We start from the raw sequence: 10,091 nt of genomic DNA, 5'->3' as shown, positions 1-10,091 counted from the left end.
TTACGGACACCGGCGTGCCCAGCTAGTTTAGAACTGTGTCCCCAGCGGAGAATTCTTTTTCTGTCTGCCAACCGAACAAAAGTTCTCCCTGGAGGGATATTTCTAAGCTGCAGAGGATTGGCGGTGACAACGCAGGATGGGTCTATGATCGTCTGAAGGGACTCCACCGTGTCTTCCGTATCGAATGATCTGGACAGGGCATCGGCCCTCACGTTCTTGTCAGCGGGACGGTAGTGGAGCAGAAATTGGAAACGGGTGAAGTACAGTGACCACCTGGCTTGACGGGGATTCAGTCTTTGAGCGGACTGAAGGTAAGTGAGATTCTTGTGGTCGGTGAAGATCAGGATGGGGTGAGCAGCGCCCTCCAGAAGATATCTCCACTCCTCCAGTAGCTCCCGATCTCCAATGGAATAATTGCGCTCAGCAGAGGAAAACAGTCTTGAGTAGTAGCCACACACTACTGCCTTTCCTTTGGAGCTCCTCTGGAACAGAAGTGCGCCTGCACCAACAGAGGAAGCGTCCACTTCCAGTGAGAACTGCCGAGATATGTCAGGGTGATGGAGGATCGAAGCTGAAGTGAAGGCTTTCTTGAGGCTAATGAATGCGGACTCTGCCTCCGGAGTCCACACCTTGGCGTTCACACCCTTCTTGGTAAGGGTAGAGATGGGGGCCGTCAGAGAAGAAAAGTTCGGAATAAACTGCCGGTAGAAATTGGCGAAACCCAGGAACCGCTGTATGGCCCTTAGGCCTTGAGGACGTGGCCATTCCAGGACAGACTTTAACTTCTCAGGGTCCACCTTAAGGCCTTGATCCGAGATGACATAGCCCAGGAAGGGCAGAGACCTCTTTTCAAAGGTCCATTTCTCTAACTTGGCATACAAGCGATTCTCTCTTAGTCGCAGAAGAACTTGACGAACGTGCCTCCGATGGGTCATCAGATCTGGGGAGAAGATTAGAATATCATCGAGATAAACTACAACACACGTATAGAGGAGATCTCGGAAGATGTCATTAACGAACTCCTGAAATACTGCGGGAGAGTTACACAGTCCGAAGGCCATCACTCGGTATTCGTAGTGCCCATCGCGGGTGTTAAATGCCGTCTTCCATTCGTCACCCCGGCGAATCCGGATTAGATTATAGGCCCCCCGCAGATCTAGCTTGGAAAAAATTCGGGCTCATCGTATGCGATCAAACAGCTCGAAAATGAGTGGCAACGGGTATTTGTTCTTGACCGTGATCTGATTGAGAACACGGTAGTCAATGCAGGGTCGGAGAGATCCATCTTTCTTTTTAACGAAGAAGAATCCTGCCCTGGCCGGGGAGGAAGATTTTCGAATAAAACCCCTCTCCAAGTTCTCCTTGATATAGGCTGACATCGATAAAGTCTCTGGCAAGGAGAGAGAGTATACTCGTCCACGGGGAAGAGAAGCATTGGGAACCAGTTCAATGGGACAGTCATAATTCCGATGTGGAGGCAACGTCTCAGCCTCTCGTTTGCAGAAGACATCCGCAAAACTGGCATACTGAGAAGGTAGACCGGAGAGTGACTGAGGCAGAGGGGGCACAACAGGACGGACTTGTGACAGGCAATGGCTATGGCATCTGGAGCCCCATTGAAGAACCTCTCCAGAACTCCAGTCGAGTGTCGGGGCGTGTAGACGGAGCCATGGCAGACCCAGCAGGATAGGATTGATAGCCTTGGGTAGTACCAGGAAGGAGATCTGTTCTGAGTGATGAGCTCCGACCCGTAATGTCACCGGCTCAGTGATGAGCATGATTGGATCAGGCAGCGGTAGACCATTCACAGAGGCAACTGCCAGGGGTCTCTCCAGATGGACTGTGGGTAGTTGAAACCGATCCACTATATCTTGGTGGCTAAAATTAGCAGCCGCTCCAGAGTCAAGATAGGCGGAGGAAGGATGTGAAGTCTGTCCGGTGACGATGGCCACAGGTATCGATAATTTGGAAGAGGTTTTAACGTTTGGAGACGTTCCACCTAGAGTTGCCTCTCCAACCAACCCTAGGTACTGGAGTTTCCCGGTTTCTGTGGGCATTGACGCACAAAATGACCCTTGAGGCCGCAATACATGCAAAGTCCAGAGGAGCGTCTGCGCTGCTTCTCCTGTTCAGATAACCGGACTCTGTCTACCTGCATGGGTTCCTCAGGTAGCGCACTAGGAGTGGACAATTGTGGTCTCTGGGCAGGGGGTGCTGGTCTGTGGGCCCGGCTCTCCTGACGAACCTCTTGAGAGCGCTCCCGGATTCTCATATCAACCGTGGTGGCTAACAGGATGACGGCATCCAAGGTAGAAGGAAGGTCGCGGGCTGCCAGTTCGTCCTTGATGTGAGAGGACAGTCCCTGCCAGAAGGTCGCCACCAGTGCCCCATTGTTCCATGCCAGCTCGGCTGCTAGGGTACGGAAGGAGATCGCATACTCCCCTACTGTGGAGCCTTCTTGCTTGAGGGTCAACAGAGTGGCTGCGGCAGAGGATGTTCGACCCGGCTCCTCGAACACGGCACAAAAGGACTGCAGGAACAAGGCTAGGTCCGAGGATACAGGTCCCTGTTGCTCCAAGATTGGGTTCGCCCATGCGAGGCAGAGGAACTGAGGATCCGGAACAAACAGGGGGAGCAACAGGCAGTGGCACGGCAACAGCCTCTGGAGGAAGAACCGGGGGTGGAACAGCGAGTAGATCCAGGCGGACCAGAATAGAATTCACCGCCTCAAGGAGTTGATCCTGACGAGTGCGTAGGTCATGCATCTCTGTCTGAATCTTCTGTACTGGGGTCTTGGGCTAGCCAGCGAGTTCCATGGCCTGTGCGTACTGTCACGGACACTGGGTTTGTGGACCCACTAGGCCGCTCCGCCGTAGCGAGGAGGCAGCTGACCCGGTCACAGTCTATGTGAAAGTAAGATGGCAGGCAGTAATGCTTAGGTACCTGAAATAGTCCGGGCGGTGACTGTGGCTTCAGCACGGATGGAGGCAGGTGCGGAAAGTGGCGCCAGACGTGGCAGGCAGTATCCGATGAGCAGATGGCACTTGACGTGGCAGATGGCACTTGACGTGGCAGATGACACTTGACGTGGCAGATGGCACTTGACGTGGCAGATGGCACTCGACGTGGCAGATGACACTTGAACACGGGTAGGCACAGGAACAATGCGGAATACAGGAACGGTAACAGGGCACGGGTAACAGCTGGAACAAGAGACACTAAGGGACCATTTGCGAGACAGACTGGGAAAGACTAACAATGCTCAGGCAAGGATCAGAAGGGCTGGGGCATTCTCATAGAGCAGGAAATAATGTGGGTTAATGATCATTGTTTTCATGTGCGCGCGCTGGCCCTTTAAGAGCGGGCGCGAGCGTGCGCGCGCACCCTGCGGGACCCAGCCGGACGGAGCGGAAGTGAGCGCTGGCATCTCCTAGGAGGGAGACGGAGGCCAGCGCTCACAGATCCATGGCTGCGGGCGTCGGGAAGTGAGTTAACCCGACGGCCCGCGGCCATGGGCGCTACACATATATGTTGAACGAACGCTTGTAAAATATACCACAAAATGCGTTTTTGTTTGTTTTTTTTACTTATTTTCTTTTTGCTTGTACTACGGAATAGGATTGGAGTCAACCCTTGGAAGCTGAGCACCTTTTAGGAGTATAACTCCAGCTTTGTCACAGTGCCACCTTACACCTCGTTTTCTATATACCATAGAGTGACACACGTCACCCCGAGGCTCCATGTTAAACAATGTTTACCACGCAGTATGCAACTTTTAGCAGGATCCCATTGTATGGCATAGCATACACATTTCCATACCTAAAAAAAAGTATACCGACGTATACCAGCCCAATAGGACACGCTCTTGTCCTCAATAAGCTAATGGAGACCTATGGACACGTTTAGCGTGTACGACAAGAAGCCTTCCTAGCAGTACACGAAAAATGACACAAACGTGACAAAAACTGGTCTTGACTGTTAGGGAAAATTTATGAAAACTGGCATCCTCTTATTCTTGAAAAGCAGGGCGACGTCCTCCATATCCTCCAACTGAATTTAATGGGAAAAAAACTGCAACAAAACGGAAGCGATTCCGCAGCATAAATTGACATGCTGGGGATTAAAATAACTGCCCCGCAGGTCAATATATGAACGGTTTTGCATCCGTTTTCTTTCTGCATCATGTGGATGAGATTTGTTCAGTCTCGTGATCTTTGCAGCTACTGTAAATGCTGCGGACTTTCCACACAGAATTCCATTGCGGAAATTCCACAGCGTTTACGCTACGTGGAAACCCAGCCTAACAGCCTATTTGAAAATGGGTTCCCGTCCACAGGTGCTCATCTCCATAACCTCAAGGGGGGGTAACGCTTGTTTCAGACAGTTTTAAAAAAAGACGCCATGTATTCCTAGAGATCTGTGTGTATAGCATCCTTATAGCAGTCTATGGTCTCTCTCAGCGTAGGCCTATTTTATGGGATGATCATCTGGATTTCTCAATCCAGTCAAAATTATTTTCTTATACGTCATAGATTATTATACATGTAAGAAGATGACATTGGTAAAGTCTTGATCTTGGGTTATCACTGATTAAAAGAACTCTATAGAAAGCTTAAACCTCTGACACAGCTGAGAGATTTCGGTCGCTGGAAACCAGACCCAAAATAACTTGGCCAAAAATGCTCGTTTTTTAAAAATAAAAACTTTACTGTAATCTACATTGCAGCGCCTATCTGCTGCAATAGCAGATAGGGGTTGCAAAATCTGGTGACAGAGCCTCTTTAAAGGCCATGGTGGATAAGAAAAAGATATACAAAACATGCAAGTACTTCCATGGTGGACTGGAAAAATATAAGAAACGTGCAAGTACATCCACCTCATGGGCCAAGCTGTGGACAGAGATAGGATTGATTATCTGCCCATAGACTTGGTATGGATCCTCCGTATGGTCTCTATCTGGCTTGGTATTTGCTGGACCGAAAAAGTTTGGGAATCATTGACCTAATGGAACACTGGGGTAGACTTAATCATATTTAAATATACTTACATATTTTAAATAAGTTTAATATTACATATGAACTGTTAAAGGAATATCCCAGGAAATACTGAGGCATTGGGTAATACCAAGTCCAGAGCCAAAGCGGGATGTGCATGACACAGGAATAGAAAGACCTCTCAATAGAAAATCCCTGTGCCATGCACCCGTAATAACACAAGTTTGTACATTTTGCCCGGAGTGTTCCTTTAAGGCTGATAGATAACTTCACACCCAGAGGCTGTGTGGTACTAACAGGGAGTAGGGGGCTGTGTGGCACTACCTGGGGGGAGGGGGCTGTGTGGCACTACCTGGGAAGAGGGGGCAGTGTGGCACAACCTGGGAAGAGGGGGCAGTGTGGCACTACCTGGGAGGGGGCTGTGTGGCACTACCTGGGAAGAGGGGGCAGTATGGCACTACCTTGGAGGGGGGCTGTGTGGCACTATCTACAGAGGGCACTAAGTTTATGGGGGTACAAACTGGGGGCCCAACTTTTCTATGGGGAAAAAAACAGGGCCTAACATCTATATGGGGTTACAAAGTGATGTTTTCTGCCATATTACTGCACCCGTGAGTTCACCCGCAAAGGGGCCTACTAAGACTGTGTCGCCCAAGGGCCCACATAAAGCTGGAGCCAGCCCTGCACACACATAACATACATATTAAAACACACACATAGGTACACACACATAATTACGCACACATAATAATACATACATAAAAAAATACACACACACACACCACACAATAACACACACATACAAATACACATAATAACAAACATAAAAAGACACACACAAAAATACACACATGATAACACACACACACACACACGCACACACACACACAATAGTCTTAATAACACACATAATAACACAGGTATCTGCTCTTTGTTACATGTGGGTGGCCCTTAAAAGGGCCTTTGGGTCAATAAGAGAGGCTTTTAGATGCCTGGAGAGCGTTGGTTTATCTGGACGTACCAGCGGGGCTCGGCCTGGATCTTAGGCACGATGCCCCCCTGCGCTACGATGACATTTTTAAGCAGCTCGTCCAGCTCCACATCTCGATGCATTGCCAGCTGTAGGTGACGAGGTGTAATGCGGCAGCTATTACGACGTAGGGCTGCGATGCCGGCGCCAACCAGGATCTCTGCAGTCATATACTCCATCACAGCGGCCAGGAACACTGGAGCATCAGAACTGAAGCGTCTGCCATAATGCCGTTTCCTCAGAAAGCGGTGTATTCGGCCAACTGGAAACTTCAGGCCAGCCCTGGATGTTCTGCTCCTGGCTGTGGCTCTTCTCTTTCCTCTCAGACTTTTTCTTTCTGACATGTTCACAAGAAACAAAAGGACTACTGCATAAAACAATAATCCAGAATGAGCAGAGCAGGCGGCGGCTGCTATTTATACCCAGTGCTGCTCTCTGGTGCAATTCCAAGTCATGACCTCACAATCAGCCTGAATATTACCTCATGGGAGGTTCCAATTGGCTCTTCTGGACATTGCTGCTCTCTGATTGGTGCAATTCCAAGTAATGACCTCACAGTCAGCCTGACTATTACCTCAGGGGTGGTTCTAATTGGCTCTTCTGGGTGGTGCTGCTTTCTGATTGGTGGAATTCATAGTCAGATATATAATATTACAGTTAGAAAGAGATGTTTAATTTGCTTAATTTAAATGACCAGTAGTGCTGCCCTCTGATTGGTGGAAATTCAATTTAGCTTCTGGACATCACAAAAAGCAGGAGATGTCCAGTTTTTTACCTCCTGATCCTTCAGTCTTGTATATTATCCACCATCCTACTCCTTAACTTTAACTTTTCTTAGTAAAACAAAAGCTATAACTGGACACCAGAATTCACTCAAATCCTATAAATCAAACCAGAGCCGCCACGTACAATCGGATATGGATCTCTATTCAAATCCAAACCAGTAAATACAAAGTGTTTTACTTCATGGGATTCAGACACATTCAGTATAAATAACTCACAGACAGGAATGGGGATAAATAAGAAAATATACATCACATTGTCCTGCAGTCTTCTTGATTTCTACAAATGGAGACATTTATCTCTTTCCCTCCATGTCCCTCACTATCATGGTTTCATGGGCGCAATGAGGCCTCAGCAGACTGACAGATTTACCATAATTTATGACTGAAATTCACGCAAATTATACTGCAACGTAACACCTGCTATCACACCACTTATTGTGCAAAAGTATAAAAAAAAATCCCCAAACGAAACGACCCGTATAATAATGTTAACGTGTTATTCATACCGCATGGTGACAAGTAAATGGCGTAAATTTTGGGGGAATGGGAAAAAAAAGCAGTTCCAAAAAAATTATTCTGCCGTTTATTTTTTACCGTGCAGCATGAATAACATGTTAACTTCATTATATGGTTGTTACGATTGTGTATTTTTGTAATACTTTTGCACAATGGGGGACTTCACAATGTGATCTATTGATCGCTTCCATAATGCTTTGGCATACCTAATAGGCATATAGTTATGGCAGGCCTGGGGGCCATTGTTAGAGCCCCGGCTGCATGGAACCAAGGGAGTGACAGAGGGAGCCCCAGTCACTACTGAAAATGGCAGGAATCAGAACTCTCTCTATTTTACAGACACAGAGCTCCGTAGATATGGATTTAAATGGAATGTGTCGCTAGAAATTAATTTTTATTTTTTCAGTGAAACAGTTAGTATTTAAGTGATTAAACATTGTTTTAATTTTTTTAATTATAAATTAGATTCTAATTTATAACATTTAAATGTGCTGGTCACTAGAGGGAGCAATTCCCAAAATTTCAGCATTGTAATGTGGTAAAGCAACCTCATTGCTTTATGCTGCAAATTTGGTGTAGACACACACGCTCTAGGGAGCTCACACAATCCCCCCTCCCTTGTCCTGGCTAGTGCCAGGAGAAGGAGGTGGTTGAATCTTCTAATCCTCCTACACTGTGCATTCGCTCAGAAAATGGCGGCACACAGTGTAGGAGGATTAGATACAGTGTTACTCAGACATTATAACACGAACATAATACACACATCACATACACAAACATAACTTACCTGCTCCTGCCGCCGCTGCTGCCTTCGATCCTACTCCTCGCGTCTTCGCTGCCTGGAACATATGTCCGGAATCCCCGACCAGAAGAAGTCATCTTACTTCCGGCCGCGGCATCCGGTCCACATGAAAATGGCGCCGGATGTCGCTCTGCCGAAGACCTTCCTTCTGGACTGTGTGGGAGCGGCGCATGCGCCGTTCCCACACAGACGGTGTACACTATAGTGAATGGAAAAGCTCCCCGTTCGCATTCTCTATGGGGATGTATGTGCCGTATTCCATCTCTGTATGTGTCGTTAATTGGCACATACAGAGATGAAAAAAAAAATGGCAGCCCCCATAGTGAAGTAAAAGTAAGAAAAAAGAAAAAAGTACAACACAAAAACACAAATAAATAAAATGTATTTTAATAACATACTAAAAGCAAATTTATATTAAAAAATTTTTTTTCGCGACACCTTCCCTTTAAAATACAACATGCTGGCTGTATGCAGCTGCCACTAGGGGGAGCTTAGGAGCTTCCTGCATACTGTGTTATTATGGAGTTCTATGTATAACAGGATGCAAGCTCCCCCTAGTGGTGCCTCAAGGCAACCAGAATGGCATAATTTACTTTCCTTCACCGCTATTAAGATATAATTAGAAAACATTTCAAAAATAAATGGCCTTTAACCCCTTCCCTCTTTGGCCACTTTTGACCTTCCTGACAGAGCCTCATTTTTCAAATCTGACATGTTTCAATTTATGTGGTAATAACTCCGGAATGCTTTTACCTATCCAAGCGATTCTGAGATTGTTTTCTCGTGACACATTGGACTTTATGTTACTGGCAAAATTTGCCCGATACATTCAGTATTTATTGTGAAAAACACCAAAATTTAGCGAAAAATTGCAAAAATTAACATTTTTCTCAATTTAAATGCATCTGCTTGTAAGACAGGCAGTTATACCACACAAAAATGTTGCTAACTAACATCCCCCATATGTCTACTTTAGATTGGCATCGTTTTTTGATCATCATTTTATTTTTCTAGGACGTTACAAGGCTTAGAACTTTAGCAGCAATTTCTCACATTTTCAAGAAAATTTCAAAATGCTATTTTTACAGGGGCCAGTTCAGTTGTGAAGTGGCTTTGAGGTCCTTAGATATTAGAAACCGCCAATAAGTCACCCCATTTTAAAAACTGCACCCCTCAAAGTATTCAAAACAGCATTTAGAAAGTTTCTTAACCCTTTAGACATTGCGCAGGAATTAAGGCAAAGTAGAGGTGAAATTTACAAAGTTCATTATTTTTTTCCAGAAATTCATTTTGAATCCATTTTTTTTGTACCACAGAAGGTTTTACCCAAGAAATGCAACTCAATATTTATTGCCCAGGTTCTGCAGTTTTAGGAAATATCCCACACGTGGCTCTAGTGTGCTACTGGACTGAAGCACCGGCCTCAGAAGCAAAGGAGCACCTAGTGGATTTTGGGCCTCCTTTTTATTAGAATATATTTTAGGCACCATGTCAGCTTTGAACAGGTCTAGTGGAACTAAAACAGTGGAAACCCCCCAAAAGTGACCCCATTTGGGAAACTACACCCCTCGAAGAATTTATCTAGGGGTGTAGCAAGCATTTTGACCGGCCAGTTTTTTTGCAAAAATTTTTGGAACTAGGCCATGAAAATGAAAATCTACATTTTTTTCAAATAAAATGTAGGTTTAGCTAATTTTTTTTCATTTCCAAAAGAACTAAAGTAGAAAAAGCACCACAGCATTTGTAGAGCAATTTCTCCCGAGTAAAACAGTACCCCACATGTGGTAATAAACGGTTGTTTGGACACACGGCAGGGCTTAGAATGGAAAGTGCGCCATTTGGCTCTTGGAGCTCAAATTTAGCAGAAATGGTTTGCGGAGGCCATGTCACATTTGCAAAGCCCCTGAGGTGACAAAACAGTGGAAACCCCCAACAAGTGACCCCATTTTGGAAACTATACCCCT

General features: G+C 46.1%; 1 protein-coding gene across 1 annotated transcript; it reads right to left on the bottom strand.

The window, feature by feature from the left end:
* Positions 1-5,978: 5,978 nt before the first annotated feature.
* Positions 5,979-6,368, bottom strand: LOC142750321 (histone H2A-like). Its single transcript, XM_075859317.1, has one exon. The coding sequence runs from the start codon at positions 6,366-6,368 to the stop codon at positions 5,979-5,981; it is 390 nt and encodes a 129-aa protein (XP_075715432.1).
* Positions 6,369-10,091: the final 3,723 nt, after the last annotated feature.

The sequence above is a fragment of the Rhinoderma darwinii genome, chromosome 3 (assembly GCF_050947455.1).
Source record: "Rhinoderma darwinii isolate aRhiDar2 chromosome 3, aRhiDar2.hap1, whole genome shotgun sequence".
NCBI classification, from domain to species: Eukaryota; Metazoa; Chordata; class Amphibia; order Anura; family Rhinodermatidae; genus Rhinoderma; species Rhinoderma darwinii.
Note: the sequence above shows the minus strand (reverse complement) of the source record. Positions and strands in the feature narration are given on the sequence as shown.